Raw genomic sequence first — 23,076 nt, 5'->3', positions numbered from 1 at the left:
GTCTGCAGTCACATACATATAGATGTGTAGGTCTGCAGTCACATACATATAGATGTGTAGGTCTGCAGTCACATACATATAGATGTGTAGGTCTGCAGCCACATACATATAGATGTGTAGGTCTGCAGTCACATACATATAGATGTGTAGGTCTGCAGTCACATACATATAGATGTGTAGGTCTGCAGCCACATACATATAGATGTGTAGGTCTGCAGCCACATACATATAGATGTGTAGGTCTGCAGCCACATACATATAGATGTGTAGGTCCTTGACATGAAAAAGTTTGAGAACAGTGGTGGTGGCCGATCTGTAACCCCCGCGTGCGACAAATGAATGTAAACAAGAGCACTTACACCAGTCAGACCATCACCCAGGGTTACAGCAAAAGTGGTGACCCATTGAATACGGTAGAATGATTACGCAACTACCACAGACTGCGAGGCATCGGCGATAGGTTTTCGTGCAACACCCGGGACCGTGCGTGCTTGTCAGTGACATTATTAGCTTATTAAGGCTGGTTTACAAGCACCTTTTATTGACGGAATAAAAGCCATAAAATAAAGACATATTTGACGTGTATTTAATGTCGGCAGGTTGCGGGTCGGGGCGGGTTGTGAACATTGATGCGGTGGTGTGTTGTGGGGAGGGCTGGGACGAGTCAAATTATTAATACATACCAGGTCATGAAGAACTAAGAGTATAGAGTGGATTTAATGGGTGGGTGGGGCTTATAGAGTGGATTTAATGGGTGGGTGGGGCTTATAAAGTGGATATTGGGCTTGCTTCTTCTCAACTCAACCAGGTCTGTTCTGGTTGGATTGTCATTTTTAGGCTTGTTTAACTCTAAATCAGTGGTTCTAAAACATTTCTAAATTGACATTTAGCCTATTTGTCTGTTGACAATATTCTTAACAAGGAGGTGCATAACACACGGCCACGCTTGTAGATCGGCTACTTTCAAACAAAGTGGTTCATGTGTTCCTCCTTTTGCTGTGGACACCGTGGAACTCCCCCAGGGACCCCTGGGGGTCCCCAGACCACACCTTGAACTCCCCAGACCACACCTTGAACTCCCCAGACCACACCTTGAGAACCACTGCTCTAAAGATATGATACAATATGATAAATATATGATTGTAATTTAAATTCTATATTATACAATTGTAGAACTGAAGAAAACAAAAGAAACAACGATTTAGTGCAAACACACAAGCTCTGAAATGTGCTAAAGAGAGAGCTCTTTAGTGTGAGTAGATTCTGTTCTCACCCAAAGGACAAACACCGCTAAGACACGTTTTACACACATACTAAAGGCTATTTATTGTTTCTAAGCCACACCCAATGTGAAGATGAAAATGATTCTATTGTCTCCTCACTGACCAATCACTGTCTCACATCTCAGCTTTGAGAATGCTAGGAGAATGCCAACGAGAGAGAGCCGCCAAACTGAGAGGTATGTGTGTGTGTGTGTGTGTGTGTGTGTGTGTGTGTGTGTGTGTGTGTGTGTGTGTGTGTGTGTGTGTGTGTGTGTGTGTGTGTGTGTGTGTGTGTGTGTGTGTGTGTGTGTGTGTGTGTGTGTGTGTGTGTGTGGGTTGGGTGACGATACGAATCTATCGTCAATCGCGAATATACGAGTCCAATCGCCGAATATATTTATTAGGCGATTTTTCGCGACGATTTTTTCTTTTGCAAAATATTAGCCCAATTAACCTGTAAAGTGTGAGCAACATGTGAATCAATTTGGGCCAGCAAAGTAGTAACAGCGGCCGGGTGGAAAACCCCTCCTCCGTTATAATGGTATGGTCCCAGAGTCCCCGCACTCCGCAGCATCACTCTGGCAGCCAGAGTAAAGGCTGGGACCCGGGACAGAGCCGAGGGAGGCTACTGTACTGTAGCCTACATGTTGTTTACGCTCCGGAGTCCAGACCCATGCAGTTTAATAATATACAGTGACAACAGAATGCACACTGCTGTCTCGTGTCTCATCACAATCCCAATGCGCCACCCGTGAAGTCGGGGGGGAAAAAATTAAAAAACAGGCTGCTAGTGTTAGTGTAGGCTCGGGGATCGTTAGCTTATCGCTTAGCTTAGCGTGTAGCTACTGATTCAACCCACTGATTGAACTTCATCTCCGCCTGTAATCTAAGTTATTTTTTTATTGACAACGTGAACGAACCCCGACACCAGCGCTGCAAAAATAGACAGATCTACAAGCTCTCAATGCGTAGCGAACAGGGCTGCAAAAACAGGCAGGACGCGATGCCTTGAGAGCCTGTGGATCAGCATGGGGGCCGGCGCTCCGAGCCTCCGGCGGTGCGGGGAGGCAAATCTTCTCATGTTGGCTACATGTTGCTGCGGCTAATAACACTGTCACCAGCCAGTGGTTGTGATGTTAGCTTGGCTTGCAGCTGCTTGTCCGTTCCAACTTCACTTCATCTCCACCTGTAACTTATTTCTTATTTTGTTACCCTGGCTGCGCTGCAAAAACAGACGGATCTACAAGCTCTCAACGCGTAGCGAACGGCGCTGCAAAAACAGGCAGGACGCGGTGCCTTGAGAGCTTGTAGATCTGGCTTTTTTGCGACCTGCAGTGAGCTGTTCTCACTTTACTTTTATGACACGAATATATCGTCCATCAGCGATTTTTGGACAGACGATGGGCGATTGAAAAACATTGGCATATCGCCGTGTGTGTGTGTGTGTGTGTGTGTGTGTGTGTGTGTGTGTGTGTGTGTGTGTGTGTGTGTGTGTGTGTGTGTGTGTGTGTGTGTGTGTGTGTGTGTGTGTGTGTGTGTGTGTGTGTGTGTGTGTGTGTGTGTGTGTGTGTGTGTGTGTGTGTGTGTGTGTGTGTGTGTGTGTGTGTGTGTGTGTGTGTGTGTGTGTGTGTGTGTGCGTGCGGCTGTTAAACATAGAAATGCTTTGTTCGCTACAGGTCTGTTGGAGAGAACACCAGGATATCGTCACATCACTGACTATGAAGAGCAGCTTCAACGCAACATGAACAGTTCATATCGGAGTGTACAATTGGGCACACAGACTGAGGTCATGTTTGAAAACGTCTTCACCCCGCTCTACAATGTAGACATCGAAAGAACAGACATCCACAGCCATCATGAGGTCAGACAGATGGAGATGAAGATGGCAGGAGAGGGAACAGAAATCCAACTGGGTCAGATGTTCAAAGACCTTTCTGGACTGATCAAAAGAACAGTGCTGACCGTTGGCTTTGCAGGAATTGGCAAAACGTTCCTCGTACACAAATTTGTGTCTGACTGGGCCAAGAGATGTTTCCCCCAAGATCCACACCTCGTGTTCCCGCTCAAGTTCCGCCAGTTAAATCTGCTCAAGGGACAGAAGTTTACTTTGGCACAGCTAATTCACTGCTGCATCGCGGAAACCAGATTTATTGAGGAAGACGTTCTTAATCATATCTTCACTGAATTGCAGAAGTCAGGAGACTACAGCAACAGCCCCTTCAAAGTCATGTTTGTTCTGGATGGTTATGATGAAAATAATTTCCATTTTGATTTCCAAACAGAAATTGGTCTCATGAATGTCAACCACTCTTACCCAGTGGAAGTTCTCCTTGTAAACCTCATCAAGGGGGAGTTGCTCCCCTCTGCTCGCATCTGGATAACCTCACGACCTGTAGCGGCCAATCATATCCCTAAGCAGTTTGTAAACAGGATGACACAAGTACGAGGGTTCATCAGAGATGACCAGAAGAAGGAGTTCTTCATGAAGACGTTCAGTGATGAGAACCAGGCCAGCTCAATCTTCTCTTACATCAAAGAATCAACGATGTTCCTCACCATGTGTGAAATCCCAGTCTTCTGTTGGATCCTTGCAACCGTTGTGATGAACATGGGGACGAACATGGGGACGACATTCAGGACATTCAGGCTGCCCAAAACCCTGGTTGAGCTGTTCTGCCACTTCCTGATGGGTGAGATACAGCGGGAGAATTCTGCACTAGGCGAGGCAGACAGAGAGAAGCTCATAAAGGATGCAGGGGAAGTTCTTCTGAAGCTGTGCAAGCTGGCGTTTCACCAAATGATCAAAGGCAACATCATTTTCTTTGAGAAAGACCTGAAGGCGTGTGGTCTTGATGTGATCAAGGACTTGAAAAACCTGGGCTTTTGCACAACCTTCTTCAGAGAAGACGGTTTGTTCTTCCACAAACCAGTCTACTGCTTCGTTCATCTGAGCTTCCAGGAGTTTCTGGCTGCAGTCTACCTGTCCCACTGTTTCACACAGAGGAACACGGAGGTCCTGAAGACATTCCTGGGAGATGATGATTACAACAGTGACAGTTCCCTGTCTGACTTCCTGAAGGCTGCTATGAAGAAAAGCCTGAAGAGTGAGAGTGGTCACCTGGACCTCTTTGTCTGCTTCCTTCATGGTCTCTCACTGCAGTCCAACCAGAGTCTGTTAGGAGGCTTGCTGGGTCAGACACAGAACAGTCCAGAGGAGATCCAGAGAGTCATCAACAACCTGAAGGAGATGAATGATGATGATGCCTCTCCTGACAGATGTATCAACATCTTCCACTGTCTGATGGAGATGAACGACCCGTCAGTCAGTCGGGGGATCCAGCAGTACCTGGAGTCAAAGAAGGAACTCTCTGTGCCCCAGTGTTCAGCTCTGGCCTCCATGCTGCTGATGTCAGAGGAGGTTCTGGAGGAGTTGGACCTGAAGAAATACAACACATCACAGGAGGGGCGATGGAGACTGGTCCCAGCTGTGAAGAACTGCACAACAGCCAGGTTAGTAGAGGGAGAGAGAGAGAGAGAGAGACCCCCCCTCACTTCATATTTATATATATTAGTATTGCAATCCAATTCAAGTGTGATTTGTGTTTAGTATATTTAGTGATAGCAGGGTGATTTTGCCATGGCATGCGGCCGTACAGGCTGTTCATCTGTTGACAGAACATTTCTTCACTTCACTGCCATAGAGTGGAACAACAGCAGCGAGTTGGGATCGTTTTCATTATTTAATGTTTGTATTACAATCAAATGACAACAGTGTAAAGTTATGAGCACATTTAAATTAAATATGTGTTACTCACTGCCGCTATTTGCTTAGCTATAAAAGTATCCAAACACACACCCATTTCAGACAGCACCACAGGGAACCTCCTTGACAGAACCACAAGGAACCTCCTTGACAGAACAGTATCCAAACACACACACATTTCAGACAGCACCACAGGGAACCTCCTTGACAGCACCACAAGGAACCTCCTTGACAGCACCACAGACAGCACCACAGGGAACCTCCTTGACAGAACAGTATCCAAACACACACACATTTCAGACAGCACCACAGGGAACCTCCTTGACAGAACAGTATCCAAACACACACACATATCAGACAGTACCACAGGGAACCTCCTTGACAGTGAACATGGTCTGTTCTGTTTTGGTCATCTCTGATTTTACATTTAATCTGTAATTACAGACTTGTTGGCTGTAACCTCGAGAAGGAACACATTGAAGTTGTGGCTTCAGCTCTCAGCTCCAATCCGTCCCATTTGAGAGAACTGGACCTGAGTGGAAACGGCTTGAAGGATTCTGGACTGGATCTCATCTGTGCTGCACTGAAGAGCCCAAACTGTTGTCTGGAGACTCTCAGGTCAGTTTCATTTAACTTTTGTATTGTGATGTGGATAAGTTCTGTTGTAGTAAGTGATTATTGCGAACGCAGTGAGCATTTACTATGAGACCCAGCAGATCACGTCTGTGTGTCTGTGTGTGTGTCTGTGTGTGTGTCACGCTGTAACACCACCCGCCCACCACCAGAGGGCGCAGCTGTATCACACACAAAAACACACACACACACACACATGCACGCACGCACACGCACGCACGCACGCACGCGCACACACACACACACAAAAAACTTAACTTAAAAAAAAACTTACCTTAAAAAAAAAAACTTAAAAAGGAAAAACGCACACACACAAAAAACTTAACTTAAAAAAAAACTTAACTTAAAAAAAAACTTAACTTAAAAAAAAAAACTTAAAAAGGAAAAACGCACACACACAAAAAACTTAACTTAAAAAAAAACTTAACTTAAAAAAAAACGTAAAAAGGAAAAACGCACACAAAAAACTTAACTTAAAAAAAAACTTAACTTAAAAAAAAAACTTAAAAAGGAAAAACGCACACAAAAAAAACTTAACTTAAAAAAAAAACTTAAAAAGGAAAAACGCACACACACACAAAACTTAACTTAAAAAAAAACTTAAGTTAAAAAAAAACTTAAACAAAAAACTTTAAAAAAAAAAACCTAAAAAAGAAACACGCACGCACGCACACATACACACACTAAAAAAAACTTTAAAAAACATTTAATTTAAAAAAACGTAACTTAAAAAAAACCTTAAGTACGTAATTTATTCTAATTGTTGTTATTGCAATTTACGAGCTGCGTTCGCTTCCCGCGTTTGCGTGTCTTACTTGTAATGTACAGACCATAATATCCATAAGATACAGTGACTAATGTATGTAGTCTTTATGCTGAGATACTACATTTAAAACACTAAATACCTCTGATGACACTATGAGTGGTTGAATGTGTTTTATTGTCAGTGTCATCCCCTAGTTTTAAATGATATTTATATTAATGTTAATTCTTAATTGGTGTGAGTATTGATTGCAGTAATACAGTTTTCACTAGATGGTCCTTGAGGTTGTTCAGGTACAAAGATGGCCTTGTTTGCCCCCTTAGTGTGTCTATTATGAGTGTCAGACACGGGGGTGGGGGGAATGTGTCTATTCTGAGTGTCAGACACGGGGGTGGGGGGAATGTGTCTATGAGTGTCAGACACGGGGGTGGGGGGAATGTGTCTATTATGAGTGTCAGACACGGGGGTGGGGGGAATGTGTCTAGTATGAGTGTCAGACACGGGGGTGGGGGGAATGTGCGGGTCGCGGCCCCCATAGATATAAGAAAGCTAGATGTCTCACCCGCGCTGCTGGCCAATGGAGAGCGACGTCGCTACGTGGCGGCCATCTTACCGCATACTTATATGACGTCTGCATACTTATATGCTTTTATATGACGTTCATATAAAAAAATAAAAATAAATTAAGCAGAAAAGCGTCCTGAATCATAGCCACGTTGACAACGTTTGTAATAAACCAACCCGTTTGTAAATCCGTCAAGATTGGGGCGAGTTATGACTGTTTTTGTTTGAGCTGCCATTGAACATACTGTACTGTAGCCCCGAAGTAAGATGGCTGCCGGGTGAACTACGTCAGAGATTCCGCCTTGAGCCATCTAGCCTTTATATATGTCTATGGCGGGCCCTGCAGCGGCTGGGTACGGGCTTTAGTTCCGACATACTATTGTTCCGAGTGTCATTAGACCGACACCCTACCTCAAACCCTAACCGCAAGAACGGAGCAGAGCATGTCCTGGAACAACGGTCAGACATACGCTGCTCTGTGCCAGCCTGTTTGGTTATGGTTTGAGGTGTCTGTCTAATGGAATGGAATATCCAGGAATATGTATGTAGTAGTGACAGTGAACATGGTCTGTTCTGTTTTGGTCATCTCTGATTTTACATTTAATCTGTAATTACAGACTTGTTGGCTGTAACCTCGAGAAGGAACACATTGAAGTTGTGGCTTCAGCTCTCAGCTCCAATCCGTCCCATTTGAGAGAACTGGACCTGAGTGGAAACGGCTTGAAGGATTCTGGACTGGGTCTCATCTGTGCTGCACTGAACGAGTACCTGGAGTCAAAGAAGGAACTCTCTGTGCCCCAGTGTTCAGCTCTGGCCTCCATGCTGCTGATGTCAGAGGAGGTTCTGGAGGAGTTGGACCTGAAGAAATACAACACATCACAGGAGGGGCGATGGAGACTGGTCCCAGCTGTGAAGAACTGCACAACAGCCAGGTTAGTAGAGGGAGAGAGAGAGAGAGAGAGACCCCCCCTCACTTCATATTTATATATATTAGTATTGCAATCCAATTCAAGTGTGATTTGTGTTTAGTATATTTAGTGATAGCAGGGTGATTTTGCCATGGCATGCGGCCGTACAGGCTGTTCATCTGTTGACAGAACATTTCTTCACTTCACTGCCATAGAGTGGAACAACAGCAGCGAGTTGGGATCGTTTTCATTATTTAATGTTTGTATTACAATCAAATGACAACAGTGTAAAGTTATGAGCACATTTAAATTAAATATGTGTTACTCACTGCCGCTATTTGCTTAGCTATAAAAGTATCCAAACACACACCCATTTCAGACAGCACCACAGGGAACCTCCTTGACAGAACCACAAGGAACCTCCTTGACAGCACCACAGACAGCACCACAGGGAACCTCCTTGACAGAACAGTATCCAAACACACACACATTTCAGACAGCACCACAGGGAACCTCCTTGACAGAACAGTATCCAAACACACACACATATCAGACAGTACCACAGGGAACCTCCTTGACAGTGAACATGGTCTGTTCTGTTTTGGTCATCTCTGATTTTACATTTAATCTGTAATTACAGACTTGTTGGCTGTAACCTCGAGAAGGAACACATTGAAGTTGTGGCTTCAGCTCTCAGCTCCAATCCGTCCCATTTGAGAGAACTGGACCTGAGTGGAAACGGCTTGAAGGATTCTGGACTGGATCTCATCTGTGCTGCACTGAAGAGCCCAAACTGTTGTCTGGAGTCTCTCAGGTCAGTTTCATTTAACTTTTGTATTGTGATGTGGATAAGTTCTGTTGTAGTAAGTGATTATAATGTACAGACCATAATATCCATAAGATACAGTGACTAATGTATGTAGTCTTTATGCTGAGATACTACATTTAAAACACTAAACACCTGATGACACTATGAGTGGTTGAATGTGTTTTATTGTCAGTGTCATCCCCTAGTTTGAAATGATATTTATATTAATGTTAATTCTTAATTGGTGTGAGTATTGATTGCAGTAATACAGTTTTCACTAGATGGTCCTTGAGGTTGTTCAGGTACAAAGATGGCCTTGTTTGCCCCCTTAGTGTGTCTATTATGAGTGTCAGACACGGGGGTGGGGGGAATGTGTCTATTATGAGTGTCAGACACGGGGGTGGGGGGAATGTGTCTATTATGAGTGTCAGACACGGGGGTGGGGGGAATGTGTCTATTATGAGTGTCAGACACGGGGGTGGGGGGAATGTGTCTAGTATGAGTGTCAGACACGGGGGTGGGGGGAATGTGCGGGTCGCGGGCCCCATAGATATAAGAAAGCTAGATGTCTCACCCGCGCTGCTGGCCAATGGAGAGCGACGTCGCTACGTGGCGGCCATCTTACCGCATACTTATATGACGTCTGCATACTTATATGCTTTTATATGACGTTCATATAAAAAAATAAAAATAAATTAAGCAGAAAAGCGTCCTGAATCATAGCCACGTTGACAACGTTTGTAATAAACCAACCCGTTTGTAAATCCGTCAAGATTGGGGCGAGTTATGACTGTTTTTGTTTGAGCTGCCATTGAACATACTGTACTGTATCCCCGATGTAAGATGGCTGCCGGGTGAACTACGTCAGAGATTCCGCCTTGAGCCATCTAGCCTTTATATATGTCTATGGCGGGCCCTGCAGCGGCTGGGTACGGGCTTTAGTTTCCGACATACTATTGTTCCGAGTGTCATTAGACCGACACCCTACCTCAAACCCTAACCGCAAGAACGGAGCAGAGCATGTCCTGGAACAACGGTCAGACATACGCTGCTCTGTGCCAGCCTGTTTGGTTATGGTTTGAGGTGTCTGTCTAATGGAATGGAATATCCAGGAATATGTATGTAGTAGTGACAGTGAACATGGTCTGTTCTGTTTTGGTCATCTCTGATTTTACATTTAATCTGTAATTACAGACTTGTTGGCTGTAACCTCGAGAAGGAACACATTGAAGTTGTGGCTTCAGCTCTCAGCTCCAATCCGTCCCATTTGAGAGAACTGGACCTGAGTGGAAACGGCTTGAAGGATTCTGGACTGGGTCTCATCTGTGCTGCACTGAACGAGTACCTGGAGTCAAAGAAGGAACTCTCTGTGCCCCAGTGTTCAGCTCTGGCCTCCATGCTGCTGATGTCAGAGGAGGTTCTGGAGGAGTTGGACCTGAAGAAATACAACACATCACAGGAGGGGCGATGGAGACTGGTCCCAGCTGTGAAGAACTGCACAACAGCCAGGTTAGTAGAGGGAGAGAGAGAGAGAGAGAGACCCCCCCTCACTTCATATTTATATATATTAGTATTGCAATCCAATTCAAGTGTGATTTGTGTTTAGTATATTTAGTGATAGCAGGGTGATTTTGCCATGGCATGCGGCCGTACAGGCTGTTCATCTGTTGACAGAACATTTCTTCACTTCACTGCCATAGAGTGGAACAACAGCAGTGAGTTGGGATCGTTTTCATTATTTAATGTTTGTATTACAATCAAATGACAACAGTGTAAAGTTATGAGCACATTTAAATTAAATATGTGTTACTCACTGCCGCTATTTGCTTAGCTATAAAAGTATCCAAACACACACCCATTTCAGACAGCACCACAGGGAACCTCCTTGACAGAACCACAAGGAACCTCCTTGACAGAACAGTATCCAAACACACACACATTTCAGACAGCACCACAGGGAACCTCCTTGACAGCACCACAAGGAACCTCCTTGACAGCACCACAGACAGCACCACAGGGAACCTCCTTGACAGAACAGTATCCAAACACACACACATTTCAGACAGCACCACAGGGAACCTCCTTGACAGAACAGTATCCAAACACACACACATATCAGACAGTACCACAGGGAACCTCCTTGACAGTGAACATGGTCTGTTCTGTTTTGGTCATCTCTGATTTTACATTTAATCTGTAATTACAGACTTGTTGGCTGTAACCTCGAGAAGGAACACATTGAAGTTGTGGCTTCAGCTCTCAGCTCCAATCCGTCCCATTTGAGAGAACTGGACCTGAGTGGAAACGGCTTGAAGGATTCTGGACTGGATCTCATCTGTGCTGCACTGAAGAGCCCAAACTGTTGTCTGGAGACTCTCAGGTCAGTTTCATTTAACTTTTGTATTGTGATGTGGATAAGTTCTGTTGTAGTAAGTGATTATAATGTACAGACCATAATATCCATAAGATACAGTGACTAATGTATGTAGTCTTTATGCTGAGATACTACATTTAAAACACTAAACACCTCTGATGACACTATGAGTGGTTGAATGTGTTTTATTGTCAGTGTCATCCCCTAGTTTTGAATGATATTTATATTAATGTTAATTCTTAATTGGTGTGAGTATTGATTGCAGTAATACAGTTTTCACTAGATGGTCCTTGAGGTTGTTCAGGTACAAAGATGGCCTTGTTTTCCCCCCTAGTGTGTGTCTTATGAGTGTCAGACACGGGGGTGGGGGGAATGTGTCTATTATGAGTGTCAGACACGGGGGTGGGGGGAATGTGTCTATTATGAGTGTCAGACACGGGGGTGGGGGGAATGTGTCTATTATGAGTGTCAGACACGGGGGTGGGGGGAATGTGTCTATTATGAGTGTCAGACACGGGGGTGGGGGGAATGTGTCTATGAGTGTCAGACACGGGGGTGGTGGGAATGTGCGGGTCGTGGGCCCCATAGATATAAGAAAGCTAGATGTCTCACCCGCGCTGCTGGCCAATGGAGAGCGACGTCGCTACGTGGTGGCCATCTTACCGCATACTTAGCTGCCATTGAACATACTGTACTGTAGCCCCGAAGTAAGATGGCTGCCGGGTGAACTACGTCAGAGATTCCGCCTTGAGCCATCTAGCCTTTATATATGTCTATGGCGGGCCCTGCAGCGGCTGGGTACGGGCTTTAGTTCCGACATACTATTGTTCCGAGTGTCATTAGACCGACACCCTACCTCAAACCCTAACCGCAAGAACGGAGCAGAGCATGTCCTGGAACAACGGTCAGACATACGCTGCTCTGTGCCAGCCTGTTTGGTTATGGTTTGAGGTGTCTGTCTAATGGAATGGAATATCCAGGAATATGTATGTAGTGACCACAAAAAAACACTTTTCTCCCTTTGTGTGAGCCACTTCATGGGCAGACTGAACATACTAAAGACGCTTACTTTGTTTGAATAAAATAATATAATGTCCATTCCAGGTTGGTTCAGGTGTCAAATTAAAGTTGTTTATTTTCTTCCTTTACAGGGATGCAAAAACGGAAAAACTTAAACTTGTAGGATAAAACAAATAAAAGAACACAATAATCCTTCACACCAAACAAGCAAGGTCAAAAGACTGTCTGTCACGCCCCTATTGTGACATACAGCTCCTTATAAGGCATCCTGCAGAGAGCAGACTTCATTAGTTGACACATCACCACCACCAGAGGGCCAATAAATAAATAATAAATTGTTGAATATAAGGATTTGGCTCCTACAATGTATTTTATTTGTTTTAATCACCCACTCCCCCCCCCCCCCCTCCCTTCCCCTCTCTCTCTCTCTCTCTCTCACTCTCACTCTCACTCTCACTCTCACTCTCACTCTCACTCTCACTCTCACACACACACACACACACACACACACACACACACACACACACACACACACACACACACACACACACACATCTGGTTGTATTCTTCATTTAGACTGGAGAACTGCGGGTTGACAGAGAGATGCTGTGAAGTTCTGGCCTCAGCTCTAACCTCTAATCCCTCCCTCCATCTGAGAGAATTGGACCTGAGTCTCAACATGGTGAATGAGTCAGGAATGAAGATGCTGCTCTCTCCTGGGCTGGAGAATCTCAAGTGAGTAGACCCTGTTGTGGGGCCCGGTTTACAGGAGAACCATTTACTATTTGTGGGTAACGTTTGTGGGGCATCACCACTATTTTACTATTTTCAGACATGTGATGATTGATGCATTGTTGTTCTACTTCCTACAGAGTGAAACACTGTAGTGTCAGCTAGTGGAGACTATGTGTTAGACAGTCAGACATTGATGCATTGTTGTTCTACTTCCTACAGAGTGAAACACTGTAGTGTCAGCTAGTGGAGACGTTGTGTTAGACAGTCAGACATTGATGCATTGTTGTTCTACTTCCTACAGAGTGAAACACTGTAGTGTCAGCTAGTGGAGACGTTGTGTTAGACAGTCAGACATTGATGCATTGTTGTTCTACTTCCTACAGAGTGAAACACTGTAGTGTCAGCTAGTGGAGACGTTGTGTTAGACAGTCAGACATTGATGCATTGTTGTTCTACTTCCTACAGAGTGAAACACTGTAGTGTCAGCTAGTGGAGACGTTGTGTTAGACAGTCAGACATTGATGCATTGTTGTTCTACTTCCTACAGAGTGAAACACTGTAGTGTCAGCTAGTGGAGACGTTGTGTTAGACAGTCAGACATTGATGCATTGTTGTTCTACTTCCTACAGAGTGAAACACTGTAGTGTCAGCTAGTGGAGACGTGTTAGACAGTCAGACATTGATGCATTGTTGTTCTACTTCCTACAGAGTGAAACACTGTAGTGTCAGCTAGTGGAGACGTGTTAGACAGTCAGACATTGATGCATTGTTGTTCTACTTCCTACAGAGTGAAACATGGTGGAGAAGATCGGTTCAATCCTCATCTCATTAAAGGACGTGAGTATCTCTCAATATTGACATCTTATACACAGTTTTTTTAGGGCAGATTCACACCTACTGTATAGTTTGGTAGACTTCAGGGGTGTCTATACAGGAATCAAATATTTAGATTTCATACTTCAGGCCTTGACTTCCTGAAAGAGAGCATAGAGGGGCGGGGTCAATCTACCGCTGAATATGGACGGAGGCTCCCTATTGGCTCAGCTATATCCTTGCCTTAATGGCAAGTATTTCATACAGCTTAAGTTAAACAAACGTGAACTATCCCTTTAAGCAACTAGGCGACTATTAGAGTTCTCATCGGGCCTGGAAATTAAGGCCCGGCCCTACCCTAACTGGGTCGGCCCGAGGCTCGGCCCGACCCTAAAAATTACCATAATGTTAGGCCCAAAAACCGAGTTAGCTGGGTCTGAATTCGTTAAAATCGTGCACTTGGTGACAAGTTTTTGATTTTTGGTATGGTGGTAGGTATGGTTATAAGGTTTTCAAAAACCATCGCAAACGAGTTGGGAGCGCCCCCTAGTGGTCCGTTTGCAATGAATCTAATATTAAATGGGTCAGTATATGGTTATAAATCAAAATAATTGATAAAAGAGATTTTCCAATGGATTCTATTAGTATTGGGTGTGCTAAATAACATACTAAAGAATTAGGAAAAAAGTACTTCTGGAAAGGCATCATTTTCAAGATGGCGTCCACGATGGCTGCCGGGAGCTTAAAATGCCTATAAACTGGGATTTAATACATAAAAAATCATAACAATTATGCACTTGGTGACAAGTTCTTGATTTTTGGTATGGTGTTAGGGATGGGCATAAGGTTTTCAAAAACCATCGCAAACGAGTTGGGCTCGCCCCCTAGTGGTCCGTTTGCAATGAATCTAATATTAAAAGGGCCAGAATATGGTTAAAAACCATAATGGATAAAATAAAAAATTCAATGGATTCTATTAGTATTGGGTGTGCTAAATAACATACTAAAAATGTAAGAAAAAATTACTTCTGGAAAGGCATCATTTTCAAGATTGCGTCCAAAATAGCTGCAAAATGCCTATAAAGCTTGGATTTAATATGTAAAAAATAATAATAATAATTGATAAAATAGATTTTCCAATGGATTATATTAGTATTGGGTATGCTAAATAACATATAAACATTTTGGGTGAAAATAACTTCTGGAAAGGCATCATTTTCAAGATGGCGTCCACGGTGGCCTCAGTAAGCTTAAAATGCCTATAAACTGGGATTTAATACATAAAAAATCATAACAATTATGCACTTGGTGACAAGTTTTAGATTTTTGGCATGGTGTAGGTATGGGCATGAGGTTTTCAAAAACCATCGCAAACGAGTTGGGCTCGCCCCCTAGTGGTCTGTTTGCAATGAATCCAATGTTAAATAGGCCAGCATTGGATTCATTGCAAACAGACCACTAGGGGGCGAGCCCAACTTGTTTGCGATGGTTTTTGAAAACATTATGCCCATACCTAACATCATGCCAAATATCTAAAACTTGTCACCAAGTGCATAATTGTTATGATTTTTTTATGTATTAAATCCCAGTTTATAGGCATTTTAAGCTTACTGAGGCCACCGTGGACGCCATCTTGAAAATGATGCCTTTCCAGAAGTTATTTTCACCCAAAATTTTAATGTTATTTAGCATACCCAATACTAATAGAATCCATTGGAAAATATATTTTATCAATTATTTTGTTTTGTTTTTTTTTTACAAATCCCAGCTTTATAGGCATTTTGCAGCTATTGTGGACGCAATCTTGAAAATGATGCCTTTCCAGACGTTATTTTTTCCTAATTCTTTAGTATGTTATTTAGCACACCCAATACTAATAGAATCCATTGAAAAATCTCTTTTATCAATTATTATGGTTTTTAACCATATACTGGCCCATTTGATATTAGATTCATTGCAAACAGACCACTAGGGGGCGAGCCCGACTTGTTTGCGATGGTTTTTGAAAACCTTATACCCATACCTAACATCATGCCAAAAATCAAAAACTTGTCACCAAGAGTATAGTTGTTATGATTTTTGATGTATTAAATCCCAGTTTATAGGCATTTTAAGCTCCTGGCAGCCATCGTGGACGCCATCTTGAAAATGATGCGTTTCCAGAAGTTATTTTTTCCTAATTTTTTAGTATGTTATTTAGCACACCCAATACTAATATAATCCATTGGAAAATCTCTTATCAATTATTTTGATTTTTAGCCATATACTGACCCATTTAATATTAGATTCATTGCAAACAGGCCACTAGGGGGCGCTCCCAACTCGTTTGCGATGGTTTTTGAAAACCTTATAACCATACCTACCATCATACCAAAAATCAAAAACTTGTCACCAAGTGCACGATCTTGTTGATTTTGGACGAATTCAGACCCATGTGGAAAAAAAGGAAAAAGAAAAATGCCACTATATGGCCGCGGTGCCTTGCACCGTGGTTCAAATGTTATTGAGGTGAGTGTGAACGGACTAATCGCCGAAATAAAGGATTTATAACTCACGTTAATTGGCTGATAATGTTTCATTTCCAACATTCTAAAGGTTTCCAGTGATTTCCAGGGATGAGTAAACATCTTCTGATTCAAAGTAGCAGCGATCCTCTGAAGTGACGCAGTTAACACAGCCGACGCGAATCGCGTATCAATACGTTATCAATTAATCAAACGTCGGGTGCGGATCACGTATCAATACGTTTCAATCACTTTTTTATAGCATACTTTCATTCATCTTTTTACCCACCCGGACAATGAAGAACCATCGCCCTATCATTGCTGCTTTGTCCCGCTCACGTGATCAGAAAAAAAAACAAACAAAAAAAAAAACCCTCCCCTCCTGAAAACAGGAGGGCGGGCCGCTTTACGTGTAGAAGCCAGTGTAAGCGCCCATGCCGATGTGTGAAAAGAATCACATTTCACCTAACCTCGCCTCACCAGGCTTTCCACCTCGGCTCGGACATTTGATTCCCCCCTCCCCTCCTGTTTCTCCAGGAGGAGGATCTTGCGAGGGGGTACATGCTCTCCTCTGTCTCTCGGAAAAAACATGATGAACGCTGAACGGAACGCTGCCAGATCGGCATTGCAAATGCATAACATCTGCAACACACATGGACAGATGCATGTTTCCTTCTTCATACTGTAGCGACCAAACGATCCCCGAGCCTACAATACTACGAACTAACCACAGTATCGAGGGGCCGCCACGACAAGACAGTGTTCCGTTGGTGGATCACGTATCGCCATGCAGAGCCGTCATAATCGGAGATCGCTCAGACGTGTGATTGTAACGCTTTTTTATTCATTATAATTGTAGTGATAAGACCGCAATGAACGCGTCGGGGACGTAATCGACCCGGGTGTAATGTATAACGAACTTTTCCGCGACCTAAACCGTGGTGTTGTCATCTGTGGAAGTCATTTTTTCCTTCTCGTCGACATCACAGCCGGGTGACGCTTTTTTTTCCCTCCATCGCCCCCAAGCTGCATGCCCATAGCCTGGCTTGGCCAGCCTCATAGCGGGGATTCACTGAAGATTCTTCCCCGGAGGAAACATCAGTGAACCCTCGCTATGAGTCTGGCCGTGCCAGGCTAGCATGCCCAGGCATGTTCCCCTACACTAGCTTGAAAAACAAAATCAGCTGATGACAACGCGTCTCACCGTTATACTATAGTTCTGAACCGAACGGTGGAATGGGACTTTTTATAGCCGTACGGATCAAGACTTTTGCTGCCCAATGTGCCCATGACCGCCACCCCCCCCCCCCCCCCCCCCCCCCCCCAATGTTACTGCGATCAAAACAATGAAAGCAGTGAGATAGATTAGGCGAGGCGGCAATCATCATCAAAAAGAAAGCATAGTTATGAAGGTTTATAGTCAGACATTGACAGGCAGATATAACAATAAACACAATAAATATGCTATACATCCTATACATCGAATGAAAGCCCTGAATGTGTACTTTTACGAGGAAAAGAGTAAACATTGATCCCATGTACAGTTTGTCATAAATTGGATACTGGGTGGATGCACATTGCGCCCACCAGATATAACTGCAGAGAAGACATGGACCCGAACTCAATATTCACAAAATAAGGCCTATAGCGACATATAAATACTATATACCGTATGAAACAGAAGACTCTCTGCTTTCATAAGAAAAAAACCTCTACTGTAGTAATAATAAAAATCACACCCATGTGAAGTGAGTGGTGCAACTCTGTCAGAGTTGCACCACTCACTTCACATGGGTGTGATTTTTATTATTACTACAGTAGAAGTTTTTTTCTTATGAAAGCAGAGAGTCTTCTGTTTCATACGGTATATAGTATTTATATGTCGCTATAGGCCTTATTTTGTGAATATTGAGTTCGGGTCCATGTCTTCTCTGCAGTTATCTGGTGGGCACAAGCTGCATTCAATAACCAATTACTGTCTAACTGTACATGGGATCAATGTTTACTCTTTTCCTCGTAAAAGTACACATTCAGGGCTTTCATTCGGTGTATAGGATGTATAGGATATTTATTGGGTTCAATTTTATATCTGCCTGTCAATGTCTCTGACTTTAAACCATCCATAACTCTGCTCGCTGTTCAAGATAACCACTTCCAGGCAAATGCAGGTGTTGCAAAAAGGTCAATATCTCCAGAATGGAACATGGTAAAATCAAAATGTATTTTTTTAATTGAAGTGGACAAGTTCAGCTTTCTTTTGATGTAGGCGTGTGATTCTCGCTATAAGAGAACATTTTACTGTGGGCCCCCGAACAAGGCCTTTGTGCAATGTTAAATGGCAGCAACATCCAAATAGGCCTGTTGAGATCTTCCAGCAATCAAAGTGTTAATATGTCCAAAACTGTCCCCGTTAACAAAGTGCAACTCTTTCATCATTCACCGTTGACAGTCCAGAACAGAGTTATACAACTGTCAATGTGGTTATAATCTACTAGGCTACTGTAGGCCTATATAGTTTAATTAATCATTGCCTCTCAAACCCACATACCAGCGTAATGTGCGTTGCCTAACCAAAAGAACAGACATACAAACAATCAACATGCCGCTCGATGGCGTGTCGACAGCTTGCAGATCTGTTCTTTTGGGCACACAATGCGCGCTGCACTACGATTTGTAAACCAAATCGCTGTAGGCTACAGTGGACTGTATCACTGCTTGGTCATCATGTAACTATATTACGTGTATGCAGTGAACATTAACATTATCGCTTTCATAGTTATATGGAGCATTTACCGTGGTGACGTTGATTAGGTCATTTAGGTTATTCACCCAGCTGGGTTCAACAAGACGGCAGTGTCTCGTTAAGCCCGACGTTTCAAAAACGAGCGATTGCGGATGAATCGATGGTCGTATAGAACATTTAAGCATATGGCAAGTTAACTTAAGTTATATACTTGGTGCTGAGCACTAAGCAGCTCATTTGGTTGGCAAACCAGAGGCCAGCCAGCGGTAGCAAGTTCAACAACCACCGTTCTATTGTCCAACCAGAGGCCAACCAGCGGTAGCAAGTTCAACAACCACCGTTCTATTGTCAAACCAGAGGCCAGCGGTAGCAAGTTCAACAACCACCGTTCTATTGTCAAACCAGAGGCCAGCGGTAGCAAGTTCAACAACCACCGTTCTATTGTCAAACCAGAGGCCAACCAGCGGTAGCAAGTTCAACAACCACCGTTCTATTGTTCAACCAGAGGCCAACCAGCGGTAGCAAGTTCAACAACCACCGTTCTATTGTCCAACCAGAGGCCAGACAGCGGTAGCAAGTTCAACAACCACCGTTCCATTGTCCAACCAGAAGCCAGACAGCGGTAGCAAGTTCAACAACCACCGTTCTATTGTCCAACCAGAGGCCAGACAGCGGTAGCAAGTTCAACAACCACCGTTCTATTGTCCAACCAGAGGCCAGACAGCGGTAGCAAGTTCAACAACCACCGTTCTATTGTCCAACCAAAGGCCAGACAGCGGTAGCAAGTTCAACAACCACCGTTCTATTGTCCAACCAGAGGCCAGACAGCGGTAGAAAGTTCAACAACCACCGTTCTATTGTCAAACCAGAGGCCAGCCAGCGGTAGCAGGTTCAACAACCACCGTTCTATTGTCCAACCAGAGGCCAGCGGTAGCAAGTTCAACAACCACCGTTCTATTGTCCAACCAGAGGCCAGCGGTAGCAAGTTCAACAACCACCGTTCTATTGTCAAACCAGAGGCCAGCGGTAGCAAGTTCAACAACCACCGTTCTATTGTCAAACCAGAGGCCAGCGGTAGCAAGTTCAACAACCACCGTTCTATTGTCCAACCAGAGGCCAGCGGTAGCAAGTTCAACAACCACCGTTCTATTGTCAAACCAGAGGCCAGCGGTAGCAAGTTCAACAACCACCGTGCTATTGTCCAACCAGAGGCCAGCGGTAGCAAGTTCAACAACCACCGTTCTATTGTCAAACCAGAGGCCAGCGGTAGCAAGTTCAACAACCACCGTGCTATTGTCCAACCAGAGGCCAGCCAGCGGTAGCAAGTTCAACAACCACCGTTCTATTGTCAAACCAGAGGCCAGCGGTAGCAAGTTCAACAACCACCGTTCTATTGTCCAACCAGAGGCCAGCGGTAGCAAGTTCAACAACCACCGTTCTATTGTCCAACCAGAGGCCAGCGGTAGCAAGTTCAACAACCACCGTTCTATTGTCAAACCAGAGGCCAGCGGTAGCAAGTTCAACAACCACCGTTCTATTGTCAAACCAGAGGCCAGCGGTAGCAAGTTCAACAACCACCGTGCTATTGTCCAACCAGAGGCCAGCCAGCGGTAGCAAGTTCAACAACCACCGTTCTATTGTCAAACCAGAGGCCAGCGGTAGCAAGTTCAACAACCACCGTTCTATTGTCAAACCAGAGGCCAGCGGTAGCAAGTTCAACAACCACCGTGCTATTGTCCAACCAGAGGCCAGCCAGCGGTAGCAGGTTCAACAACCACCGTGCTATTGTCCAACCAGAGGCCAGCCAGCGGTAGCAGGTTCAACAACCACCGTGCTATTGTCCAACCAGAGGCCAGCCAGCGGTAGCTAAACTAGTTTACTCGTCAACTAGTACAAATAACTAGGTGTGTGTGTGTGTGTGTGTGTGTGTGTGTGTGTGTGTGTGTGTGTGTGTGTGTGTGTGTGTGTGTGTGTGTGTGTGTGTGTGTGTGTGTGTGTGTGTGTGTGTGTGTGTGTGTGTGTGTGTGTGTGTGTGTGTGTGTGTGTGTGTGTGTGTGTGTCTGTGCACATACTCACACACACGTGCGCACATACTCACACACACGTGCGCACGTCTGTATTTTTGTGTATGTGCGTGCGCATGCGTGTGTGTGTGTCACTCAGTGAATGATGTATTTAATGTTTACTGTGTTGTTTTCTCATCAGATTCCCAGCGTCTCACACTGGACGCAAACACAGCACACTGTGACCTCACTCTGTCTGAGGACAACAGGAAGGTCACACGGGAGGGACAGGATAATCAGTATCCTGATCATCCCGAGCGGTTTGATGTCTGCGATCAGGTTCTGAGTGCAGGGAGTGTGAGCAAACGCTGCTACTCTGAGGTAGAGTGCAGTGGAGGGGTTACTATAGCAGGGACTGACAGAAAAATCAGCAGGAAAGGAGAGGGTGATGACTGTCTGTTTGGAAACTATGAAAAGTCCTGGAGTCTGGACTGTGATGATGACAGTTACTCTGTCACACACAATAGTGAGAGGACTGTCCTCCCTGTCCGTCCCTCTAGACGCTCCAACAGAGCAGCAGTGGATGCTGACCGTGAGGACCGTGAGGACGGGGTCTACAGAGTAGCAGTGTACGTGGACCGTCCCGCTGGGACTCTGTCCTTCTATGACGTGTCCTCAGAGGACACTCTGACCCACCTGTACACCTTCCAGATCACGTCCACTGAACCCCTCTGCGTTGGGTTCAGGTTAGGCTACCCCTCCTCAGTGCGTCTGTGTGAAAAAAAAAAAAAAAAAAAAGAATGGTTCAAGCTAAAAAAACGAATGGTTCAAGCCAACCCTAACGAGCGAACATTCGAACCTTGAATGTTTGGGGACAGCCTTAGTTTGAACCAGTCATCACCACAGGGAGTTTTACAGATTAGATTAGGTTAGGTTAGATTAGATTAGGTTAGGTTAGATTAGATTAGATTAGATTAGATTAGATTAGGTTAGGTTAGAGTAGACAGATCTCCACACATTTACGTTTCATGAATGACTTTCCATCAAGACTGATGATGGTGTTTTTTGTTTTGTTACTGATACTTGATTCTTGTATTCGATTTTTTTCATGTTCTCTTTTTGATGACATGTGTAACAGATGTTCCGGTTACAGGCTGGGCCAATGGTGGATTTTACTGTATGGTGGATTTTATTTTAAAGTCACCGTACCAACTTTGTGGTGTTCTAAAATATGTTACTGTAAATGGCTCTGTGGATTCATTGCTCAGTGCCTAAATGATAAAACATGTTACTGTAAATGGCTCTGTGGATTCATTGCTCAGTGCCTAAATGATAAAACATGTTACTGTAAATGGCTCTGTGGATTCATTGCTAAGTGCCTAAATGATAAAACATGTTACTGTAAATGGCTCTGTGGATTCAGTGCCTAAATGATAAACTGTAATTGTTTTAATTTAATAAACGGATTGTTGAAAAGTCTGTCGTGGGTCTGTTGTCGTGTATTAATTATTCATAGTCTTGTCACATGACAGTTTGTCCACAGCTAATTGGTCAGGGTTTGACATTAAGATGTAAAACTATGAAATGACGAAAAACAAGTGAGACTTAAACACCGCAGCCCAGATTTGGCTCAAACAAGGGGTTGAGTTCGTTCTCCTCCCATGCCACGAAAATTCACATTCCTTTACGACTGTTGGTAGGGCGCTACCAACAGTTGTTAAATAAATGTGAATCCCTAGACTCCTTCAAAACCGCTCTCAAAGAGCCCTTACAGGTGGCTGCAGTTCAAAACTGGCCCGGTAAACAAAAGTCAATTTATCCAGGGGAACTCCCTCAAGGACCCCTGGGGGTCCCCCTGGAACTTAAGGACCCCTGGGGACCCCCTGGAACTCCCTCAAGGACCCCTGGGGGTCCCCGGACCCCACTTTGGGAACCACTGTTTTTAGAAGGCTGATTCTCTGTTTCAGACACTATTTGGGTTTATTTACAGGCTAAACACGGTGTTTCTCTGGGTTTATTTACAGGCTAAACACGGTGTTTCTCTGGGTTTATTTACAGGCTAAACACGGTGTTTCTCTGGGTTTATTTACAGGCTAAACACGGTGTTTCTCTGGGTTTATTTACAGGCTAAACACGGTGTTTCTCTGGGTTTATTTACAGGCTAAACACGGTGTTTCTCTGGT

At 44.2% G+C, this 23,076-nt stretch overlaps 1 protein-coding gene across 1 annotated transcript in view; it reads left to right on the top strand.

The window, feature by feature from the left end:
- LOC306941934 (uncharacterized protein) overlaps positions 1-21,784 on the top strand; it is a 38,237-nt gene extending 16,453 nt beyond the window's left edge. Inside the window, exons 5-14 of the mRNA XM_079527572.1 lie at positions 1,409-1,459; positions 2,939-4,772; positions 5,470-5,643; positions 7,603-7,917; positions 8,534-8,707; positions 9,896-10,210; positions 10,908-11,081; positions 12,672-12,830; positions 13,618-13,667; positions 21,096-21,784. Coding sequence (XP_079383698.1) covers positions 1,409-1,459; positions 2,939-4,772; positions 5,470-5,643; positions 7,603-7,917; positions 8,534-8,707; positions 9,896-10,210; positions 10,908-11,081; positions 12,672-12,830; positions 13,618-13,667; positions 21,096-21,757 — 3,908 coding nt within the window. The 3' untranslated portion in view covers positions 21,758-21,784. The remainder of the gene's footprint in view (positions 1-1,408; positions 1,460-2,938; positions 4,773-5,469; positions 5,644-7,602; positions 7,918-8,533; positions 8,708-9,895; positions 10,211-10,907; positions 11,082-12,671; positions 12,831-13,617; positions 13,668-21,095) is intronic.
- The last annotated feature ends 1,292 nt before the right edge of the window (positions 21,785-23,076 follow it).

This window comes from Electrona antarctica (assembly GCF_951216825.1).
Source record: "Electrona antarctica genome assembly, chromosome: 18".
Lineage (NCBI taxonomy): Eukaryota > Metazoa > Chordata > Actinopteri > Myctophiformes > Myctophidae > Electrona > Electrona antarctica.
Note: the sequence above shows the minus strand (reverse complement) of the source record. Positions and strands in the feature narration are given on the sequence as shown.